The sequence below is a fragment of the Amphiura filiformis genome, chromosome 6, assembly GCF_039555335.1.
Source record: "Amphiura filiformis chromosome 6, Afil_fr2py, whole genome shotgun sequence".
Taxonomy (NCBI): Eukaryota; Metazoa; Echinodermata; class Ophiuroidea; order Amphilepidida; family Amphiuridae; genus Amphiura; species Amphiura filiformis.
In genome coordinates this window covers 16,234,753-16,259,799 of record NC_092633.1, presented here as the reverse complement: position 1 = coordinate 16,259,799, position 25,047 = coordinate 16,234,753, and the positions used below count along the sequence as shown (strand labels likewise).

Sequence of the window (25,047 nt, the reverse complement as noted above, 5' to 3'; positions counted from 1 at the left end):
CCTCAATTGTATTCTGAGTTACAGTGTAAAATGGGCATGAAGGTCATATTCATAGGTATTTCAATTTGGTGCTACATGTATCTCATTAAATGAGGTACACGTAGCACCAAATTGAGGTACCTATGAATCGACCTTCATGCCCATTTTACACTGTAACTCAGAATACAATTGAGGACATTTACGGCTCATTCGTGGTGTACGGGTCACATTTGTGTAGAGTTCTGATTATCTGATAGAAGTTAAAATCTGCATGTCATTAATTTTTCTGTCCATTTACAGGCATTCTCACTGAAATTGTCTGCACTGGGGAGGGTGTACTTTGCACTGGCAACACTTCAAAGTGCAACACCATTACAGGTAATGTGCATGTTTGTGTGGGTGTGGGGGTACATGTGTGAGATCTGATGTGGGAATGTTTATATAATAACCATCAAATGAGGATGTTTTATGAAACTGAAACTTAACATTCCATTTGGGACTAGTGTGTGCAATTGACTGCAAATAACCTGAAAATACATTCATTTGGTAGAATAACATCAATCTCTGGTTAAATGTCACAGTCCTCCCGTTAGGAGGTTATTACCTGTAGGTGTGTTTGTATGAGAGGGGTGTAAATGGAAGATTTAAAATTGGCACTTTGAATGTGGACCTGCATTGAGGAGTGGTCTGAAATCTAATGCTCCCAATGAACGTCAGTGCAACAAGCTGCATGGCAGAACTACTGGAAATCTTCTGTGGTGCCATCTAACTCCTTATTTTAAATCTATCAACACGTGTATAGGCCTTTATCTTCCTTTGAAAGGGTTTAAAACCAGCATTCACCTGATTTTTGGATGCAAATAGCTTAAAATTGTTAATTTTTGTACATTCATTAAAATGCATGTTTATCCCAGTATAGACTTTTAGGAGCAGTCCAACTGGACAAGTTTGAATTTTTTTATCAGAAATTTTGACTCGCATACCGGGATAGTGCAGACAGCTTTGATAGCAAATCATAAAGCACAAGCTAATATAATTGTTATTGTTCATGCTTACAGGCAGCTGCTCATATCAGTTTCCTGCACGATGAGTTAATTCGTTTGCCATCTTTTCCACGGAAGGCTCTGGATGCTGAGTTTATGCTTTACACAATACCAAGGCAAGGAAAGGTGAGTGAAAAATCAGTTTTATCTTCAGTGTTTAACTCCAGTATCAGCCGTTATTATGCTATGATGAATCCAAGTGTGCGAAAATATTGGATCCAAAACATAATAATGATAAAATTGGATGCTTTATGCCCAATATTTATTGGTCTCGCTATGAGTTTTAAAATCCAATATAGGTCGACTAAAAAATATGGGCTAAATCGATCCAATTTGATATCAATATCATATAGCGAAACAAAGAGCATACTGGCAGTATTGTCTAGTTCAAATATATTACTGCCTGCAAGTTATTCTATATGTAGGTTGACTAGGGTACTGTGCCTGTATATACCTGCATCCCAGGATGATTCTAAATGGTTTATAATATGTGTCTTGGGCAAAAGTCATCAGTGCCTTTCTGTAAAGTGCCATAATCTCATAGCTTTAAGATTAGGGTTAGAAGCAAAGGTTGAGGATAATGTTAGGGTTAGGTTGTGAAGGGTATTGTTATCCCATATTTCTTTTAAAATTGTCTGAAAAGTGCAAGTTTCATTTTGAACCTTGTAAGAAAGTAGTTCAACTGATATATCTTATTATTATTATTATTATTATTATTATTATTATTATTTATTCTTTCTTTATTGAGGGTTATACTGCTTCAGTGACAAGCACTGCTTTTCAAGCAGGCCCTCATTGATACATGTTATATAGCAACAAAATATATTACGATACACAATATTTACAAAGTATCATACAGTATTTACAACGTATTTACAATATATTACAAATAAGTATAATGGTACCATCAACTACAAGATAATTATAAATACCATGATTCAAAATACAGAAATACAATAATTATATTTATATACAAAATCAAGCAAGTAAATGAATAAAATATAGAAAAAGACAGGCCTAAATTTCTTTAATTTTTGATTGAAATTGGCCTAAAGTCATATTTTGCATCTGAGCTCTTACTGTCGGTGGCAAAGAATTCCATGCATAGGCTGCCCTGACATGAAAAGTACGTTGACCTGAATTTGATTTAAATTTTGGTACAATCAATGTATTAGAAGTATGATTTCTAGTTATATGATTATGGTTATCATGAACAAAATCAAATTGAGAAGATAAGTACGATGGATATTCATTCTTTAAACATTTGAAAACAGTCATTAATAGAGTATTATGCCATCTTTGATCAAGTTTAACCCACTGCAATGTATTCATTAAATCATTAGTTGGTGTCCTTATGTCTGCTGAGAGAATTATTCTAGCTAGATTATTATGAAGTACCTGAAGCCTATTATGGTACTCTACACTAAAATTTGACCAGACCATGCTTCCATAATCAAAGTGGGGAATAACAAGAGCATTGGATAACATTACAGTGGTTTTGTATGGAAGGAAATATTTTATACGTTTTATTATGCCAGTTCTTTTGGAAATAGTTTTACTAACATTATCGACATGAGCTGACCAAGACAGCTTGCTATCAAATTTCACACCTAGATATTTAAACTCATCTACTCTTTCAATATCATTGTTGTTATATATTAAATGTACATTGTTGAACTTTTCAAGCATTTTGTTTGTACCAAAGATCATAAACTTAGTCTTTTCAACATTTAAAGTGAGTTTGTTTACTTTGAACCATTCAGCTACCCTACTTAGACATGACTCCATTTGAATTTTAAGATCAGATTCATTTTTAGCTTTACACATTAAAGAGGTATCATCTGCATACATTACAGTTTTACATTCAGACACAGCATTAGGTAAACAGTTAACAAAATTATAAACAGTAAAGGACCTAAAATTGAGCCCTGAGTAATACCAATATCAATTGGCCTAAAAATCAGAAAAAGTTGAGTTAACATTAACAGTTTGTTCTCTGTTGTTTAAGTATGATTTAAACCATAATAATTCATCCCCACATACCCCATATTGTTTAAGTTTCCTAATCAGAATATCATGATTTACAGTATCAAATGCTTTCTTTAAGTCTATAAATAAAACGCCTGTAGCATAACCTGTATCCATATTCTTTAAAATGTAATCTTGAACATCTAGAAGGGTTGTTGTTGTGGAATGATTTGGACGAAATCCTGATTGAGCATTTGATAATAGTCCTACATTACTCATATATTCATATAATTGATCATGAACAGCTCTTTCAATGATCTTTGATACAAGTGGTAATACAGAGATAGGTCTATAGTTACTAACATTAGTTTTATCACCCGATTTAAATATTGGAGTTACTTTAGCCTTCTTCCATGCATCAGGAAAAGTAGACCCATTCAAAGACAGGTTGCAAATATGAACAAGGCATTTTGAGATGAAAGGCGCAGCCAACTTTAATAACCTTATCTCTTGTACATTTATTTGTAGGAGCTGTTTGGATTGGATATGCTTCACAAATTCCTCTGGGTGAAGGTAAGAAACAAAGTGATCCAAAAAATTGATTGTTAATCAATTTGTTTATTCAAAAAAATGATTACATGAACTACTCTATTTTCTTGTGTCTGTAAAATATGATTTTGTTAAGGGACATAAAATCAAACCAAATATTAATCAATGACAACTATTTGTATGGCAAAATTCAAAGGCCAAACTTTTCGCCTACCATAATATTCTCTAATAAATGCCCCCCAGGGGCCTGAAATTTCGAAAAGAGTGGCATTTATTAAAGGTCATTTTTACAACGATAATTCCCAGAAAAATTGTTTGGTAAGCTGAAAAATCATGACGAACTATGAACTTGGGATCAATGACTTCCGTTTCACTTACCGGTTTACGATTTGATTTCGCCAATACCAATGCTATTACGGATCATGTGTTGACTGTGGTAAGCTTACTAACACAAGATAGCATGGAAATTGTCTGTCAGGAGGAGTTAGGGGATGTTTATCTAATTCAATTTTTCAAAAAGACTGGAGGGGCATTAATTAGAGGAAGAGCGTTTATTAGAGGATATACTGTAGGTATTTTCTCATGATAATAACTACATTCTAATTTGATTGTTATAAGTTCAATAGCATCAAATTAACATGTGTTATTGCACATAATATTAATAAGCATTTGAACTATTAAATCTAATCATACTTTTTTACAAACTGATTTGGATACACAGACAATAATATGTGACTTCATTTAATTGATGGTGACCCATTTAGGATGCAGGGTCTTAGCTAGGATCTGACAAGTGCCTGTCATTTTCACCGAAGCTGTCTGTCCAAACTTTGGGCCTGAATACATAATCCAGACCTTTGTACCTTCTAGGGGTTCAGTCAGTTCAAATTGCTTTTGCTGCAGCCTTGATTTATTAGTCTGGACTTGTTTGGAGTTCACAGAATTTATTCAAGCATTATTTGTAGAATTTAGGATATTTGTCATGGGCATTAATTTTGTCTGTCCGATTAACAAGCTGCCCGTCCAAAATGACGGGTGGACAGGTGACTAGCTAGTAGCCCTGTTAGGGTGTTTATTGCAAACGAAAATGCTTAAGGATACGATACATGATTTACCGACAAGTGACTCATTTCGGAATGCGATCATGAATTTTGAAGAAAAAAAGTTTCCACAGGCTTCGTTTGGACTCGAACCAACGATTCTAAACTTCCTTCGATTACGCGTCTAGCGCTTTACCACTCTGCCACCGTGGCAGTTGAGCGAATGAGTGTAATGATAAAAGATAAATCTCATAATGCCATCTTTAGCCTTTTGTTTACTAAAAAAAGACGTGTTTTGTAAAGATAGATTAGCCATTTTATGCATAAATAGCACGAACGCTTGGGAAAGGTTTCAAACAAATAATAAAGACACTGATGTGATGATGAAATTATGTAAGTCGGGAATTATCTGTGTCGCAATGTTTTGTTTTGGTTTTAGGAATTTGACCTTAAAATTTACGACTTCATGACATCATTCGAAATCAACAAAAGATATTTCAACACTATATGTCCTCATTCTTTCTCTAGAATGTTTTGTACATGTATGTAAAATAGCTTCAACAATGGTTTGCTGCATAATGGTAAAAATAGCCTTGACCTAAAAAAGGGCGAGAGGTACCATATTTACGGATTCAGGCTACAATTTAAAATTGATATAAAACGTTTGTTTTTTGATCGATTACAAAAATTAATTTTTGTCGTATAAAGAAATTGTATCTGGCGTGAATTACACTCCAGTTTTTATTCCTAGGGCTCTTTGACTTCTTCAAATAATTTTTTTAATGATAGAGTGAATCCCCTGGCCCTCTATAATTACGCACAAAAGATCGACCCCCCTTAACACATTGATGTTTTTATTATTAGATGATGTCTACCTTCTTCACAAGAATGGCACCTGATTTCTCGTGGAGCGCTGATATCCAATTATTCTTGAATGTGGTCAATGGCGCCCTCATGCTACATTGTGAAGATATGTGTGTGTTACGCTTGTGCCTAGCATCGTACATCAATCTCTCCAGGCATTTCAAACAAATCTTTGCAACAAAAGGGTAAGCATGATATATAGGCTTACTTATGCTCTAGTGGGGTACCAAGTTGTACAAACTAATGTTAATTTAGTGCATTGACATTTGATTTGTTTGTTTGTTTGTTTAAACGGTCGCTCCGTGTGGAGATGAAATGGATTTTGGGTAAATTTCATAAAATGATTGGCTGGGGCATGAGTTAAATTGGGTTGGAATTGAATTGTGAGCAATGAAACACTGAATTGGATTGGAATTAAAATCATTTTGAGTAATGTTAATTCAATGCATTTGAATTTGAATTGAAATGAATTTTGAGTGATTTTCATTTTAATGCTTTGTAATTGAATTGAAATAAAATGATTGGCTTGGGCATGAATTAAATTGGGTTGGAATTGAATTATGTGCAAGAAAGCACTGAATTGGATTGGAATTAAATCATTTTGAGTAATGTTAATTCAATGCATTGAAATTTGAATTGAAATGAATTTTGGGTGATTTTCATTTTAATGCATTGTAATTAAATTGGAATAAAATTGATTGGCTTGGGCATTGAAATTGAAATAATTGTGAACAAGGAAACACTGAATTGGATTTGAATAATTTTGAGTAATGTTAAATCAATGCATTGAATTTTGAATTTGAATTGAAATGAATTTTGGGTGATTTTCATTTCATTGCATTGGAATTGAATTGGAATAAAAATGATTGTCTGGGGCATGAATTGAATTGGGTTGGAATTGAAATAATGGTGAGCAATAAAGCACTGAATTGGATTGGAATTAAAATCATTTTGAGTAATGTTAAATCAATGCATTGAAATTTGAATTGAAATGAATTTTTAGTTATTTTCATTTCAATGCATTTGAAGTGAATTAAAATTTGAATTGAAATAACTGTGAGCAATGAAGAATTGAATTAGTTTGGAATTGAAATCAATTTTCAGGAGTGAAATAACATTAGTTCAAACCTCTGTAACTATATGTGAAACAATAAAAGTATATATCAGTCCTTTCTTTAGGCCAAATAAGATTCTTGGTCTACAGTATTTGGCAAAGACCTATTGCACTGCCCAATGTGCATGGCGCTGTTTACAGTGTAAACAGGAATTGGGGTTCTGATTGGCTAATTGAATCACATCATCTTATCAACATCTCATTCATCAAACTAGATGTGTAGCATCGAGTGACGCAGGCGTGACCTAGTTCTTTTTACGCAATGATCAAGACAGGCAATTGGCAGGTGCGAAAGGACTTTACAAAATACTGTAGTGTACTGCAGTCAAGAGTTTGCTCTTTTGCATTGTAGATATTGCTACATGGGACATACATGTGCTACATTGACAAAAGAAGAATATTTGTAGTAAAACAATAAAGGTATAAAATGTATATTAGTCCTTTCTTTAGCTCAAGCAAGGATCTTGATCTAGTATCTCTCTCTCTAGGTGCCATATCCTAAGACGTTGGCGATCATGTCGTGCCACAATTCTCTGTTATAAGCCATCTCCAGAAGCTCTGTCGGCTGTCGCTTTATGTTCAGCTCCCCTTTCTTTTAGCCAGTCTTTCAGATTTGATAACCACATCACTCTCTTCCTGCCTCTGCTCCTTGTTCCTTCTATTCTTCCTGTCAATACTAGGTTCTCAAAACCATCCTTTCTGAGGATATGACCAAGGAATTTGAGCTGCTTAACTCTGATTTCAAGTAACAGCTTCCTGTTCACATTTGCTCTACTTAGGACATCGTCATTAGACACTTTATCAGTCCACGGGATCTTCATCATTCTTCTAAGGAACCACATCTCGCAGCTCTCCAATCTTCTTTTAATGTCTGTTGTTATTGACCATGCTTCACTTCCATACATTAATACAGGGACGACATTACAGTTGAGTTGAATTCTTTTCTCTATACTGAGGGCACTGTTTTTTAGGATCTTGTCTAATTTTGAGAACGCAGACTTAGCCAGTGCAATCCTTCTCTTAATCTCCTTAATACATCTGGCATCTTCTGTGATTAGACTGCCAAGGTAGTTGAAGGAGGAAACTTGCTTAATTCTTTGATCTTTCACCTTCAATATGCATGTTGGGCTTTCAGTCTTTGATACCACCATACATTCTGTCTTCTTGCAATTTAACGATAAACCTTTCCTCTCACTTTCCTGAACCACCACATCAAGAAGCCTTTGCAGATCCTCCTCAGACTCAGCTAATAGGACAGTGTCATCTGCATATCTTATGTTCGTGATGTTATGTCCACCTATACTGAGACCATTTTCCTTTTCTAGCTCCCTTAGAATCAGCTCACTGTAATAATTAAAGAGATCTGGTGACATCACACATCCCTGTCTGACTCCTCTCTTAATGCTTGTATATTCACTACAATCTCCATCCACCCTTATGCACGCTGTTTGGTTCCAATAAAGGTTCTGCAACAGTCGTAGATCCTTTCCATGCAGGTCTAGCCTGCCAAGATCTTCAAAAAGCTGATCATGTCTCACCTTGTCAAAGGCTTTTGAGTAGTCAATGAAACACATGAAAACATCCTTCTGCATCTCTACCGCTCTCTCTGTTATCATTCTCAAGACATAAATCGCATTCCTGGTACCAGCATCTTCTACAAAGCGAACTGCTCTTTACCAATCTCAGGTTTTATTCTACTTCTTGCACGCAGTAACAGGATTCTTAGAATTATCTTTGTAACATGGCTCATAAGGCTAATTGTACGGTGTTGTTCACAATCCACAGCGCCAGGTTTCTTGGGAAGAGCAATAAAGATTGATTTGCTCAGGTCTTCCGGAAATATCCCATCATCATACATTCTGTTGATGACTCCTGCCAGTTTCTCAATTCCATAATCCTCTAATGCTTCAATCATTTCAACAACTATTCCATCTGGCCCAGCAGCCTTATTTCTGCTCATCATTTTTATAGCTGATCGAACCTCTGACTGCAATATCTTTGGACCCTCAATAGAATCGGAAAGCTTGGCAAACCATCCCTTACATCGTGAAATAACTCCCCAACATATTCAATCCATCTTTTCATTACATCATCTTTCCCTACCAGCATATTACCATTCTTTGCCTTGATGCACCCAGAGCTTGAACAGCCTGATTTCCTGCCTGAGATCTCATTTATCCTCTGGTACACATTCCGATTCTCTCCAAATTGACTCTCAATTTTGGCACATTCACTATTCAGCCAGGTCTCTTTGGCCTCCTTGCAACGCTTTCTTTATTTGCCTGTCCAACTCTCTATATTCTTTCGAATCCCTGTCCATGATCTTTTGCCTGTCTCTCATCATTGATAGAATTTCTTCTGTCATCCACTTGCTTTTACTTTCTCTCTTCTTCTTTGGCAGGCATTCCTCTGCTGTTTCAACCAAGATATCCCTCATTGATTCCCATGTCATCTCTTCTCCTTCGTCTGTAAGTTGCTCAAACCTGTTCTCCACTTTGATGGAATACTCCATTCGGATCTCTGGTTTCTTCAGCTGTTCAAAATCTACCTTCTTCGTGATCTTCGCTCTCTTCAACTTTCTCAGCTTACAACGAAGTGTGCATACTACTGGAATATGATCACTACCGCAGTCTGCCCCTGGATATGTCTTCGCATGTTTCACTGCTCTTCTAAATCTATCAATAATGGTTATGAAATCTATCTGGTTCCTTGTGCGATCCCCAGGGCTCTTCCATGTATATATTCTTCTGGGGTGCTCCTTAAACCAAGTGTTTGTGATTACCATGTTGTTTGCTTCACACCACTGCACCCATTTATCACCACGCTCATTTCTTTCTCCAAGTCCAAACTCGCCTACTGTTTTGCCATCTTGTCCTTGCCCCACCTTTGCATTCAAATCTCCCATGATCAGTTGTATTTCATCTGATTTGCACTGAGCCTTTGCTTTCTCCAGTTTATCATAAAAAGCATAAATCTCCTCTTCTGTGCTCTCTGCTGTGGGAGCATATACTACAATAACAGAGATATTGAAAGGTTGTCCTTGTAGTTTGACCAGCAAAACTCTCTCACTTACAGTCCAATAGCCCAGCACACATTTAGCCATATCTGCATCTAGCATTAGCCCAACTCCTTTCTCATGCTTGTCACCACCTGCATAAATCATCTTGAAGTCATCGATTTTGAAGTCTCCATTATTTGTCCACCTGGTTTCATTTATTCCTAGTATGTTGATTTTAAGTCAGGTCATCTCTTGCTTAACATTTTCGAGCTTCCCACTCTGGTTAAGAGTTCGCACATTCCAGGTTCCAACTCTGATGATCTTACTTTTTCGCAAGATGACCTTACTTTTTCGAACAGTAGCTAGCTGACGGTCTGGGCCCACCTGTTCTCCATGGGACACCCTACCGGGCGAGGAGCCGTCCACATTAGGTTCCACAGCCCCCTTCACGCCGTTAGTCTCTAACATCAAATTGTGACCTTCCATGATTATTCTTGATTGATCTAGTATACCATAGTACAATAGTTCTGCTCTTTTGCATTGTAAATATTGTGGAACTGTATTACATTGACATTAAAGAAAATCATAATTTGAAAAGTGTATGATCTCCATGTATATTTTTGTTCATGTTTTATGTTTACTATAGGTTCCAGTATATTTTACCAAGCATTCTGCGTGTATACACTCATCACCAATCCAATCCTCTTGTATGCCATGCTATTGAGGTAGGGATGACAAATCAAATTGAGCTAGCTCACTGTGATTTTTGTTGCTGTGTAATTTATAAAGTATATTATAGTTTATTAGGTTTGCATTATTTGGTTATGGTCATTTTTGCACGTACAGGGCGAAAAACATCACAAATTGAGAATTGCTTTTCTTGCATGAGTTATGTCTCTGTGTAGCTATAGAGTTTGGCTATGATTGCATGTGTAAATTAGAGAAGTTTTATATTGTATTAATTTGATTGATATTTTGTGGTGTTTTCATTAAAGGAAATGCTTGATTTGATTTCACATCCATTTCTGATATTATTAGATTGCTCTTCATGATTTAGGTATGCCAGGCAAACCTTAGTTAACACATTTGCTAGTCAGCGAAATTTGCCTAGACCGGGGACCAAACACAATACATATTTACATAGAAATTTCAATTTTTTTCAAGAACAGGTCGGTCAAGGAAACCTACATAAATATGTTTTCTATACTTCACTTGACCCAAATATATGATTTTTTATGGTGATGAGACACTCACACATGGAATTTTAGACGGATTTTGATAGCAGTTCCATTAAAAAAAGCTGCTATCATCATGAGACTAAGATCTAGAAACACCCCCGTAATGCTGTTTTGGGGAATTTTGCTAGCAGAATCTTTTTGATGAAAGTCGATCTTTGAAAAGATGTAACTTTGCCACGGAAAGTGCTATGACAAAAAGGTTTTCAGTTTTGGCTTTCTTTACCCAAGGGCTTTAATTTGATATATAAAACGATGCAGTTTGATGGCAAATTTAAATTCACCTGGCATACCTACATGATGTACACATTGTGTTTATTGATGTGGTTTATATTGGGATGTGTTCTGCTGGCTTACCCTGTGTGATATAGTTTTAAAATTGTTATGTGCGGTACTACAGATACAATTAAAAAAAATTTTATTGGCCTTTTTGAATGTTTACCTGCTGAGTGTAACCGATGATCCTACACCCTAATTGCAGATGTTTTGAATGTGTTTTATGCTATTTGTGGTCTATCAACACCTTCCAGATGATGACCACAGATCACTGTGTGTCCAATGTTAGACAGCAATTTCTTATTTTTGTGTCCCTGAAAAGCACAGACATTAGAGAGCTTGGGATTCATACCCCTTGTGCATCTATTCTAAATCCTGTCACATGAGAGTAATTTTGAATAGATGTACGGGCATATGATACGTACATTTGGAAATCGTAAGCTCTACTTGTGCACCTCCACGCACATGGAAAAATGCTGCAGCTTTAATAAATGTAATATAAGCCAAATGAAAGGAGAGGAATTCAATTTAGATTTGCTTATTTGCATTTGTGCATGTCATATTTTAAAATTTGGTTAAACTTAAAAGGTCTTGTGAATGTTACTCGTTTTTCAATAAAATAGTCACCAAATTTATAGGAGTCAAATTGTAACTTATTATAACGGTTTTGTAAAACACATGTTTTTGCTGCTCCTTCATACTGTGCTCATACTGCAGGCCAATTCCAAACCAATGCAATTGGCAGTCGATAACTGACCTGAATTTGTTAGACATAGAAATTTATGTTCCTCAACGTAATTAGGATTTTATAGTCATATCACCCTACGTGACTTTGTGTATTTGTTACAAATTAACAGTTCTGATTTCTTCTGCTAGGAATGTGACAAACATCATTTGAACCTAATACGTATAGATATATATCGTCTGCTCTTCTCCAGTGGCCCCTGTGGCTCAGCTGGTTAGAGTGTTGTTCTTAGTATTACGAAGGTAACCTGTTAGAATCCGGCTAGTTGCACATTTTTTGTCTGCTCTGGGTAAATATCAAAATTTGTTCACGGTCACAAACATGAAAAAAGATTGAGGCTTCCTACATTGAATTTTATTGAACAGGCAGCAGCAGCTTTTAACAATGATTACTTTTCTTGATTTCTTTTGAACATGTTAGTATGTAAATATTTCTCAAAGCATGATTGTGATATGTTGCATGACTTGTAATGCTTTTCTATTCCAGTGATATGATTTCCTCCATAGATCTAGCTACCCTCAGTGGATCATTGTAGTTTGTCTACATGTTATTTCTTTTGCATGTAAGTGTGTGCACTATATTGTTGTCTGCATCACACACTGTCATATCTCTGCCTTGTGTGATTTTTATTATCATTGTTGTATTTCATATTGTTATTTGATATTTCAGCATGATTTTTCTTTCATGAATGTGCATGAGATTGCAATACTGCGATAATACCTCAATATTAATATATAAAGTTAATGTGATTATCTGATCACAATTTAATAACAATAATAATAAAAAAATCACACAAGGGAGCCTTTTGAGATATGACAGTATGTGATGCAGACAACAAATTATGTTATCCAATCAAGTAAAATGGGGACAATATCATGAAAAATCACTTCAGTTTTTGTGATAAAAAAACCCAACTTTTTATCAGCTGTTTAATTTGATGTAAATGCCATTGGAAGTGAGTTAAGGAAGCCACGGGTCACATTTATATTTCCATATGTGTTATATGACAAATAATAGGTCAAAATGAAAGTTTTTGCTAATTTCCCCCTCTCATGAAAAATCATGCATAGGGGGAAATATAAAACCATTACAATAAGCCTTGGCATCATACCTTTTCTTGTGAATGTGGGCTTTGTCTCAATATTTGAGCATAAACACCACTAGCTGAGGCACCACTCCGACTCACCTTAAACAGAGAATAGAATAAAGATTTGAGTGATAAATCTGATCATAACTAAAAAACAACCTTGGCAACATTGTCCTCATATGCTTGATTGGGTTAGGTTACATGTGGGGGGTATATGTACTGTATATTTGGATACTTTATTATTTGATGTGCTCTTTAGTTTGCTGCATTTGGTGAAAAGTAGTGTTAGCTAGTGAGAATTAAGCTTTCTTGGGTGATGAAGAAATATTTCTTTTGCTAAATTGATCTTGTACACATGGTCCCACAGTGGGTGCAAATTCCCCCGGTCAGAACTCTTTCCCATTTCCCAGATACCCTGACCCTTTAACAACCCAAAATTGTGAAACTTTCCACTTTTTATGGCAGTTTTGCACAAAATTTGATGATATTTGCTGCCCCCATGAAATTCACCCCATGCTCCCTGCCCCTCCCCCCCAAAAAAAACACACCAAAAAACAACAACAACAACAACATTTTCTGGTGCCACCACTGCTTGTACATAAGTATAGGAAATGGTAGTTTGAGGAAATTTGCAGCTATTCTAGGATTTGATGATAACACTGACTGATATCTGTGATATAAACATATTTGAATTTTTATCAAAATAGCATGAATAATAGTTAGAAAGGGGAAAACCCAAAATAATTTCCATAAGTTGAATTGGAAACTTATAATTCACTGATGGGATGCCCTATACATTAAGGATAGGGAGTTATGAGTAGATGGTTGTGGGTGTGTAGATATTCAATTCAAGCTATAGGTAAATTAAGTAATTCTTGAACAAGCTTTAACATACCTGTTGCATCCATGTAGGGTTCTAAGCGTGTATGCAATGTAAGGCGCGTGCATGCTTTCTTCTGTACTGCGCTATGTGCGTGTGTGTTTTATCGTGGAGCCACTAGCATTCCGAGTGTTCGAGTGTGGCCAAGAATTACCTAATTTACCTGTAGTTTCTATGACATCCTCACAACAATATCTTGCCCTTCATGCGGGACATACAAACACCTCTGAGTCTATACTCTTTGGGTTTACCTTATTGGCAGTACCTAAACAGAACTTACAAGTGAACACACTGAATGTCATAAATACAAGAAACTCCAATGTAGTCAAGCTCTTTGAACTATTTTATTTCAGAAACAACAAAAATACTCAGTTATCAGCTCTGCATGTATTATTGCACTCATATTTTAACAAATAATTGTCTCTGATTTTACCTTCAAACACTACACTTGTAATGCATATCCCGTATTTTATCATCATAATTTTGCATATCTTTTCACTACAGAAGGTAGTAAACTTGAATGTTATCAAAGTCACTCTAGTGTTTGATAAGGCAAAACAAGGTTTGTCTCAGAAGCAATTGGCTGAAAAGCTGTATGCTTTGAAATTTTTATTTTTATTTAAGTTTAATTTTTGACCCACATGTTTTTTTTGTTTTTAGGATTTTTTTTCAGATTTTTTGATGGTTAGTGCTATGTAACTTTGCATGCAGGTTTCTGAGAGAAATTTTTTTTGTTCTGACAAATATAATATGCTTTTCTATACACCATACGGCAAGTTTATCAATATAAAATCAAAGTAAACATGCCTGTGCTTTTGACTTAAAACAAGAACATACTTTCTAATTTGTCTTGATAATTATGACAGTACTTTTATTTATTCTGTACTTGTTCTGTTCTTTATACCAACAGTATGTGTGCAAACAGTTCTACATCCTGCATATGAAGCCATTTATTCTGCAGGTTAGTCTTATTATTACAATATTTACATGCATATGTACATTTTTTGTTGATCTTTTTTAACTTTAGCCCTACATACATCACAACAAGTTAAATCTGCTGTTGCTGTTGAAGTCCATACACCCCTATGGAAGACATAACCTTAATCTCCTACAGAGGTTGTGTAGATTTTAAATGGAGTCACCCATTCAAGTAATTCCATTTGAAAATAACATCAACTGTGTGTGAGATTAAGGTCAGGTCTTCCATAGGGGTGAATGGATTTCAACTGGAACAGCCTAATTGTTTAGTTAAAGTGCACATGTACCATTAATGTGTCAGTGCACTGTTTCATTAGTCTTTTCTATAGTGCATTTTCTAGGTACCTTATTTCATTATCGTGTTGCAGACGACCCATTTATCCAATGTTAACATTTATAAATGATGATTAAATAACCTACATCTACATCTCCCAAAGGCTCATATATATTAATTGGTATGCTTCAGAATGACGTACCATGGAATAGGAATTCTCTTTTAACAAGCTGTGTAGAAATTGGCATATATTTTGCATAGAAAAATACAAGAATAACACTTCAATTTATCAAAATTACTATCAGATATTATACACATGATGTGAATTGTCAATTAATTTATGTTATCTAATCTCTACCATAAAATGTAAATTTATATGATTTCTACAATATATTAGCACATGATTTGAATAACAGTTTTCATAATCTCTACATTATAATGCCAGTTACATATGTACACGTTATAACAACAATGCATGATGCAAATTCTTAATATGATTTCTATAGCATATTTACAAGTTATACATTGCCATTTTATATTATAATTGTCATTTAAAATTATAGATGATATAAAATATCCACAACTTATAGTTTGTATGATGTGCAAATTTACCATTCAGTCTAAAACTATATTATGTACATTAGCAGTGCATATTGCCAATTTTAATATTGTTTACTATATATATATGTCAGTATGTGATGCAAATTTTCATTATATAAAATAATCTCCACAATAACTATGTATATAACACTACAATTATCATACAATTTCTACAACATATTACATGAGAAAGATCACATAATTTCATATGTAGATGATGCAAATTGTAAATGTCTGCAATTTAGGATCACCATATAGCAAACTTGTTAATTTGTCATGCAGTCTAAACGCAGGACAACCGATTCTTTTGTTCTGCTTAGTCGCGCTAAAAGTCGATCGATACATGTTAAAATCAGCACAATTCCGAGATACACCTTTTTGCTATGAAATTTATTTTCTCGGTCAAATATAAAGCAAAATTTTTTTTTTTTTCAGTAATGTCAAATAAAAACATAGTGCTTGGATGTACATTTTTTTTTAAAATCCTGGTGTTAAAATTAAGCATCAAATTGTGTCTTTTAGTGTGATATTTTTGATTTTTATAGGCCTTTAGTTAAGCCCGTGAGCTTTTTACAGAATTCATTTTTAGCGTCTCAAACTAATATAGTTTGCTAAAGAAAGATATTTCCCACCTCTGTAAAGCACATCGTGTGGGTCTATATATTATAGTTTTGTCAGAATTTCCGCTTTTATTTTACCCTTTTCCCCTTCATGCTCCGAAAATGTCAAACTTAGTACTTTACCTCGAGAGCAACCAGCAGAAATAATCGATATTTCCATTGTTGTCATCCAGGTCTCTTTTCCATTGAAAGCCAGGATTGCCCGACCAGCGATTTTGTAGCCCAAATCCCCAATTGGGTGTTCTGGTAAATGAGGTGAAATTTGGAAATTTGCTCCCGTCATGGCCCGCAATTTCAATTTATATGGATTCCATGATTATGAAAACCATTTTGTCCGTTTGTTTGTTTGTTTATTTATTTACCTAGCGTGAGGTCCATGGGAAAATTCACGGTCCAGCAAAATTAGCGTGTTAGCATGATTACTATCATGGGATTGTCATTTTCTGCCCTTCTCCAGGGGAATTTTATATCGCCCCTATCGCGGGTTGGCATTTTCATTACACCCTCCCTCACACACAAACCCCAAATAAACTATTAAAATAAAATGTCGAGAAATCTGCAATTTTGTATTATTTTGTCCGTTAGTTTTTTGTTTTTTTTAAATAAGCGAGTAACGTACGAAAATGAACTTGGATATAATGCGAGTAGCCTGCGAAAATTGTAACTGCAAGTTTGACCAATATTCAGGCCGGATTTACCATAGGGCCAGATGGGCCCGGGCCTAGGGCCCCCCAAAATTGGCCTGTGCAGTGTGCATTCCATTTTAGCCGAAAAACACCATGTTTTGAGCCAAAATAGCCTACAAAAATTGCCAACTTTTGCGCGCTTTGCGCGCATTGGCCTATAATATAGCAAAATCAGCTTCAATTCGGGCTAAAATAGTCTTAAATTGAACATTTTTTCGCGCGCTTCGCGCGCAAATGTCCCAGTAAGATCTAATGAAATTGCCACTTGAGTGCACATGCCTTCCTCACGGTGCGTTTGGGGCCTCCAAATTTTGGCCTGGCCCAGGGGCCCCATGACCCCCATATTTTGGTTTAAAAATGGCCCAGTATGCCTATACTCATGACCCCTTTCGAACAAAATAACAAGTTATGCTGAAGAGTAGCAATTTGTAAAAGCGATTCCGAAAATAGGGCACATCTGTGACTCAAAAGATATGCATTTTGGGCTAAACCTAATGCTTGGGTCAATATTCATATTTTGGGTCCTTTTCATATCTTGAAATACCAATCAGGTATGCCCCCGAGTGATGTCAAATGAAAGAGAACAAACTAAATATAATAAATATAATTTCCCACCGGGGTAAAACTCCTCATAAGACCTGGGTCAATATTCATTTTTATGTCCTTTTTATATCTCGAAATGCCAAGAAGGTATAACCCCCCCCCCCCACCGAATGGTGTCAAATGAAAGAGAAAAAGTAAAGAATGTATTAAAACAAAAATCCCCACCGGGATATGACACTCCTCATAAGTCCCGGTCATTATTACTATTTTGGGTCCTTTTCATATATGGTGTCAAATTAAAGAGAAAAAGTAAACAATATAATATATAATATAAAACAATTTCCCAAGCGGGGTAACACCCCTCATAAGTCCAGGGGTCCTCAAAAGTAATAAAAATGACTAAGGCCATTATTTTATTAGACTGCCGAAATCTAGATTGTTTTTCTCATTTTTCTCAAGAGCAGTAAAAATGACTTAGGCCATTATTTTATTAGGCTGACAATATTTGCACTGCCGCAGCCCCGTGAACCGGTTCTTTAGAAAACCTTTAAGGGAGGTTCAAGAGGGAGGGTTCTCCTGAGATGACAAAAAGTTCTATTTAGAACCTTTATTTCTTATGGTGTATATAGGGGCGGGTGTATGTATGTAAGGAAACTTTCAGGTGGCACTCACCACATTTTAACTTTCAATGCAAGGCTATTTGTTGCAATAAATGTTTTTCTTTTAAGTTATTTTGTATAGGTTTTTATAAACTTCCATGTTTAAAAACCTTGTTTTGTTTCCAAAAGCAGTTTCAAACAAACACAAACAAAAGGCACCTCGCCCTCATTGACAATTGGAACACTAGGTCAAGTACTAACGTTCCAAGTTATTATGTAAAACTACCGCTTTGAAAAAAAAGAATAATACTTCCATAAACATCACTCACGTGATGAAAGATCCTTACCTGACATCGTGCTTGGGTCAAGTGTCATAGGCCTGGGAATTTCTTTGTCATGTTGAAGTTCTGGCAACACTGTATAGTCGTAACAGTTTTTCCACAATCTTCTTACGGAATCCCAGGAATATCGATTCACAATGTATAGCCTCACATTTCATGGGTTGATTTTGAAAAAAAAATTCAGCCAAGTAAAAAATGGTGAAATCAAAACGGAAATTCGGACAAAACTATGATATATAGCTCACGGTGATGTGCGTTAGAAAGTTGGGGAAAATCCTTCATTAGCGAACTATATTACTTTGAAAAGCTAAAAGGTTTATGTAAAAAAAAGCTCGCGTGCCGAGCTGAAGCCTATAAAAATCGAAAATCTTACACTAAATGACTGAATTTCAGGCATAATTTTAACACCAGGTTTTGGAAAAAAAATCAGTATCAAGCATTATAGTTTTTCCTGCCATTGACTGAAAAATTGAAAATTATTGCTTTTCATTTGGCCGAGAAAAAAAAATTTACACTAAAAAGGTGTAACTCAAAATTTTGTGCATTTGAATACCAAATTCGATCGTTTGTATTGCCTCATTAAATGACTGAGTGAGCTAAGCAGAACAAAAGAATCGGTTGTCCTGCGTTTAGACTGCATGATGATTACTCTAGCATGATCACCGTCATTCTTACTTGATCACCATTTATATTTTACAGTTGTTTGGAAGTGCAGCCCCATTGATTCAATCGGATGAAGAAAATAATCCTCAGAAGGTAAGTACATAGATCAATTGTAGTTGGTGAATGTTAGAAACATTATGGAGTATTGGCCAAAGAATTGAATATGCCATAACGCACCTTGGAAACCTTGTCAGAGAACTGTAGACACTTTTATTAATTTAACCAAACTAATAAATAAATAAATGCTATTACCCATCATATCTCCCACCTGTTTTAAATTTCACGGGACTTGGACATAATGATCAATACCCATGATAATCAATGAATGCCCTTTTATAAAAAAAACAAAAAACCCTGAAGACTATTATAATGTATATTTCTCCATATAGCTGTAGCCTATACATACCATTTCCTTTTCACTAAAAAACGGCTGAGACCATCAATCATTTCAACAAAGAACCATAGATATCCATCTCAACAGTTGTTTTGGGCTACAGATATCAGTATCTAAACAATTTGGCCTCCATGTATGTCTAAATTAGGTTTCTCTATAATGGGTTGTTTCAAGTATTCAGTTTCTCAATCTCATTAAATCTTTTGTTTTGCTTTGACATCTCATTGAAATTTAATATTGCTTTCTATATCTGACCAGATTAAATCACAAATAACCATGGATTTGCCTAATTAAAGGGATATTTTGTTATATTAGCCTCCTCTTTATATGGTATGGTCGGTCTAACATATATTGACAAAAAAAAGCTTATTTTCAAAATTTCAGTTGATTCAATATTGAATTTGTGATTAATACATAATTGTGCCAGTATTTGTAGCTATTTGTGTTGTGCTTAGTATGTATTGCAGTGCCATAGAGGCCCTGCATCAATTAGCTCCAAACAAAGGATTTGAACTGGTGTCCTTCACCGTAATAATAGCACAGTGCAGTCCATTCAATCAGATGTTGTCATCAACCTATTTGATCTTAGTGCATTTGTTATGTCTGTGAGACGAACTGTCACGGTAGATTGCAATCATGCTTTTGTTGAATGAATTTGAGTAGTCTGCCATATTTACGGTATGATACGTCATATGAACAACCTGTATTGTGTTCTTCAATTTATTGAGTTCCCTCAACTAAAGTCGGTCATCTTCGTGAGTTTTACTGATACTTTGTATGCCTTTTTGTTTTACACCCTTGTAAGTTGAAGAAGTAATATTACTTCTTTTGGTGCTCTGAGCCTGCAGTTGCTTCCGCCGAACACTGATAACATGCGAAATAGTATAAAGATAGGGGTTGATGGCTGAATTAATTGGGAGAACAAAAGTGACACACCAAGCAAAGACTGATGGGGGCAGTGTAACCAATCCAATCTGTACTAGGATACCAAGTACAATCACTGGAAACCAACAAAAGAAGTCAGTTGCAATGATGGCAGTCACTTTTGCAGTCAGTTTGATCTGCTCTCTCATTTCTTTGTTAACACCGGCAGTTTTTGATGATTTAGAAACGACTTGTATTATTTGTACATAACAACCAAATATGATTAAGTAACAGATGCAATTCAGACCTAAAAATACCGCTGTTGAAAAATACATGCCAGTGATGAGCCCTTGTGACTGAGACTGAGAAATGTCTAAGATGAAACAGAAAAAGGAATAATCAGTGCAAACAAGCTTAGTGCTTTTGGACCAAGAGTACGCCTCAAGTTTAGCCAAGGGAAGGCCTATGCATACATGTGAGTTGTCATAGAAGTAGATGTTTCTTCCTGCAAATACAGATGGTATAATACCAATGGCCATTGTAATGATCCAAATCACGGCAGCAGTCATCAGAGTCGATGTCTTCCTCAGCTTCATGGTAGATAGTGGAAACTTCATGTTGATGAATCGATCAATACTAATCAATACCACAAAGAACACAGAGGCTTCACTAGACACAATTGAGATAGCACCTGCAATTCTGCATGTAACCCCTGTCCTCCAGGTTTCAGCTTGCATGGGAAAGTACTCACCAAAGTAATTATCAGCCGATGCAATCATGAGCATATAAGCCCCCATCAGGAAGTCTGACATGGCCAAGTTACTGAGCAATAAAGATTGGACCGTAACTTGTTTTTCCTGAGTTTTTCTCCAGATCATTACAAAGATATTCCCACATAGTGCATTCAAACCAATAACCCACATAAGAGCCATTAGGATTCTGTCTGATAATAGCCTATTACATGTAAGATACGCTGATCTAGGTTCAGATGCTCTGCATAGGATAGCAGGTGTTACGTAACACTCACAAATTTCTTGTTGTGTTACATATACTGTAAGATTATTCTCGGGATTATTCAATCCTTGAAAATGGGTGTTCTTTATCCTAATCAAACTATTGTCTTTCAAATTAAGAAAATTCAAATTTGATAGATTGCTTAAGTTGGGAAGTCCATTCAACTTGTTTCCAGACAGATCCAAATAAGACAATGAATTTGTGTTTTCAAATAGGTCAAATTCCATTCTTTTGAAGTTATTATTGGCAAGGGACAGTTCCTTTAAGTCAATAAATACATTCAAAGTATCCTGATTCAATTGACTTAATTTGTTATCACTTATGTATAGTACCTCAAGATAGCTCAACCTTTCAAACGAGTTGTTTTGCAATTCTTCAAAATCATTCTCTGATAAGTCTAGGTAGTACAAATATGGCACACTCTGAAATAAGTCTGGCTCTAGAATACTCAAGTGATTTGAAAACAGATCCAAAGATCCTAAATAAGACAATCCTTGAAATGCACCCATACTCAAAGATGTCAGTTGATTATGAAAAAGGTATAATTCCCCCAGAAATGATAAGCCTTCGAATACACCTGCTGGTAGACTGTTTAGCCTGTTGTATCCTAAGTCTAAAAAGTAAAGGTATGGCATACCCAAAAACAGTCCTGGTTGAAGAATCACCAACTCATTATACCGCAGGGTTAGGTAAAATAAACTGGCCAAGTCTCGGAAAACACCAACTGGTAATGAATTCAATTTATTGCTAGTAATTGCCAAGAAGCCTAAGCTGGCCATACCATCAAATACCCCAATTTCTAACGTAGTCAAAAGATTGTCAGCTAGAAATAAGGTTTGCAAATCCTGTACATGCTGAAAAGCATTTTGATCAATCACCATAATGTTATTACCAACCAGATCTAAACCTACCATGTTGACATTGTATACAATAAGTGCTGTTTGATTGTGATACATATTACCGTCAGTGCAATGAAATTTAACCTCTCTGTCTGTTAAAATAGATGTGCAATTTGGTGGCAAGAACATACTACATTCAGAATTCTGATTACTACAAAATATAGTGTAATTATACTGTTTGGTAGCACACTGAGATAAGTTGTGTGCAAAGAGTTCATTAACATTTTGTATTATACAAGATTCTGGCTTATAGTTATCGATAGAAACTTCACTGATTGTAATATTGGCATTACCTTGAAGATGAATATGTACTTCATTTACTGGTATAATAGCATTACATTGTTCACCATCTACAATGATTGCTTCATAGAGACTGGGACATGTTGCATACACATACTCTATGTAGACGAAGAAGGACGCAAAGTTTGGATCTGGTAAATCAAGCCAAAGGGATGAATTTGTAGATGTGTTCACTAGTAGACTACAAGTTTGCTCATTGCTTCCTTGGAAGTACACTACACCGTGGTCAGTTTCATTATATGCGAAACAAGGCGGCAGCATAGAAATATTTGATAATGGTTGGGTGTTGATATTGGCTGATGCTGTGCCATAGTAAGAGATGATGGTGTTATGCAGAAGATAGATGGCCAGGAGGAGACCTGTTATCTTCATGTTGCAGAAAGAAATAAGCCACTACGTGTATACTATGAAAAGTTTTGAAATGAAGAGTAAGGCTTCATCAGAAAAATGTGTCAATTCGGAAATGACAGAATTGGTTCAACTTTAGTGAGCTGGAAGAACAATTCAGATTTTCTTCAACCTTTCTGTAAAAAGAAAGCTGGTGATTTATAGTGCACTACGCAATTGCACAATGGCTAGCTGTTGATTCACAAGCCTCAGCACACTTAACAGACAGCTGATGTAAATAAGGTCAAACTAGGTAACAAGTCCAGAAGTCAAACCAGTAACTACACTGGGTTTCAGAGAAGAACGACAGTCCCTTGTTCAAATTGACGCAAACATCCTGTTAATGAGCGACATACATCAAGCTTTGCGTTCACTTCAAGGGCGCCGACCAACGATTTGACGCAAAATTGGCCAATCAGATTATCGGTCTGTTGCTATGATTGTCAGACGATTCATTCAGCCAATCAGAACCCACTTCTGTGTTTATGCTCTGCACACATTCAAAATGTAAACAAGTGCCGTACTTCTCTGACAAAAACTGTAGAGTTTTTCAACCTTTCTGTGGACAGATGATAGATAAGATCAAGATAGATAGCAAGTCCAGGAATCAAACCAGTGCTGGTATGAATGCATACAGCAATTACTTGATAATGTACTTCCATACATCAGTGCAGAGCAGGTTTGTTTTGGTTCAGATCACTTGTTTTAAATCTTTGTGAGGTGGAAGTAAGTTTGTGAGATTATGTCGGCAATCTTTCAATCAACATCTCACAGATGATGTAGGATCTCCTGAAGTATGTGTGCAGCATCAATTAATTCCATGGATCAGTGCAGCACAGTTGTTATTTCAATACACTTAGTGCTTTCAAGTAGCAAAGAACCCAAAATGCAGACTTCCTATAACACGTAAAGCATATTTGTTAAACTATTATTACATGATGTAATAACCACTGAGCTATGACAGAATCAAATATGCCAGCAACAGTGATGCTGTTTGTTAGGATAGCACCAGTTTTATGAAAGTGGATAAATTAAATTAATGAATTTGCCTTAAATAAATAACGACTCGATTCATAATTGAAATCTTCATTTTATTTGAATTGTACAAGCAGTCGCCAAGGAAACCGGACGGAAACCTGAAATATTAACTTTTACATGATAAACTACCTACATAGGTATACACAATAGTAATTTGTAAATTAAATTCATTTGATTTTTGAATGTGTGTATAATTTGAAAACCTCTTAATAAAAAGTTATAAAGATGCACTAATTTCAGCTGCAGACTCTAATTGTATTGTTCTAAGTTATTCAATTGTAAACTTCAAACGTGCTCGATTGCATTATTTTGAGGTTTATAAGTAAATGGTAGTTATTGAATTTACATGAACATATGCAGCCTTGACCTTGACAATTGTGTAATTGGAAAATCAAATTTTATGTTTATGGGATTCACTTGATGAATTGTAGAAAATGGGGAAGTATTTATTAAATTTGGTTTATTTAATTGCCAAACTGAAGATGTCGCCACCTTTTTTTAAAGTTTTTTCTTTATTCTTTTCTTCTTCTTTTATGAGGAGAACCAAGTCAATCAAGTTTGTATTGTAGGGAATCAGCAAGAGATAGCTTGGTAGTATTGTAAATTGAATTGATGGGATTAGTAAGGGGCTATCATTTTCTTCGGAGGGGGGTCCCAAATTTACAAAAAGTCGGCATCAATAAAATTGCGACCCCTCTATTTTGGCAACAAAAATTTTATGACCCTCCCACCACCGATACACCTTACCCCTAAACAGGCTAAAATTGTATTGAAATCAGTCTTTTTGAATAAAATAAACAAACTCTCTGTGGTCATCTTGTGACTCCCTACATTTTGGTCATCAAAAAATTTCATGACCCCCCATTTTTCTCTCCAAAAATTTATGACCCCCTCTCCCGGTATATTCCCCCTTCTGGAGAAAATGATAGCCCCTAAAGAGGCATCTCAACAGAGTAGACTCACCTGTTGTGAAAGGACTGCAAAAGTTGATTATTGCAGCCATGCTTGAGAAATAACACCTTCAGCAACAGTGAAAAACTTGGACGTTATCTTTGACTATACAATGGCT

The 25,047-nt window shown here is 35.5% G+C and overlaps 1 protein-coding gene across 1 annotated transcript in view; it reads left to right on the top strand.

Moving 5' to 3' along the window:
• Positions 1–25,047, top strand: part of LOC140154375 (protein unc-80 homolog) — a 157,233-nt gene that overhangs the window by 105,378 nt on the left and 26,808 nt on the right. Inside the window, 7 exon segments of the mRNA XM_072176942.1 lie at positions 280–357; positions 1,038–1,148; positions 3,519–3,563; positions 5,444–5,628; positions 10,202–10,280; positions 14,689–14,739; positions 19,119–19,175. Of these exon segments, the coding sequence (XP_072033043.1) occupies positions 280–357; positions 1,038–1,148; positions 3,519–3,563; positions 5,444–5,628; positions 10,202–10,280; positions 14,689–14,739; positions 19,119–19,175 (606 nt within the window).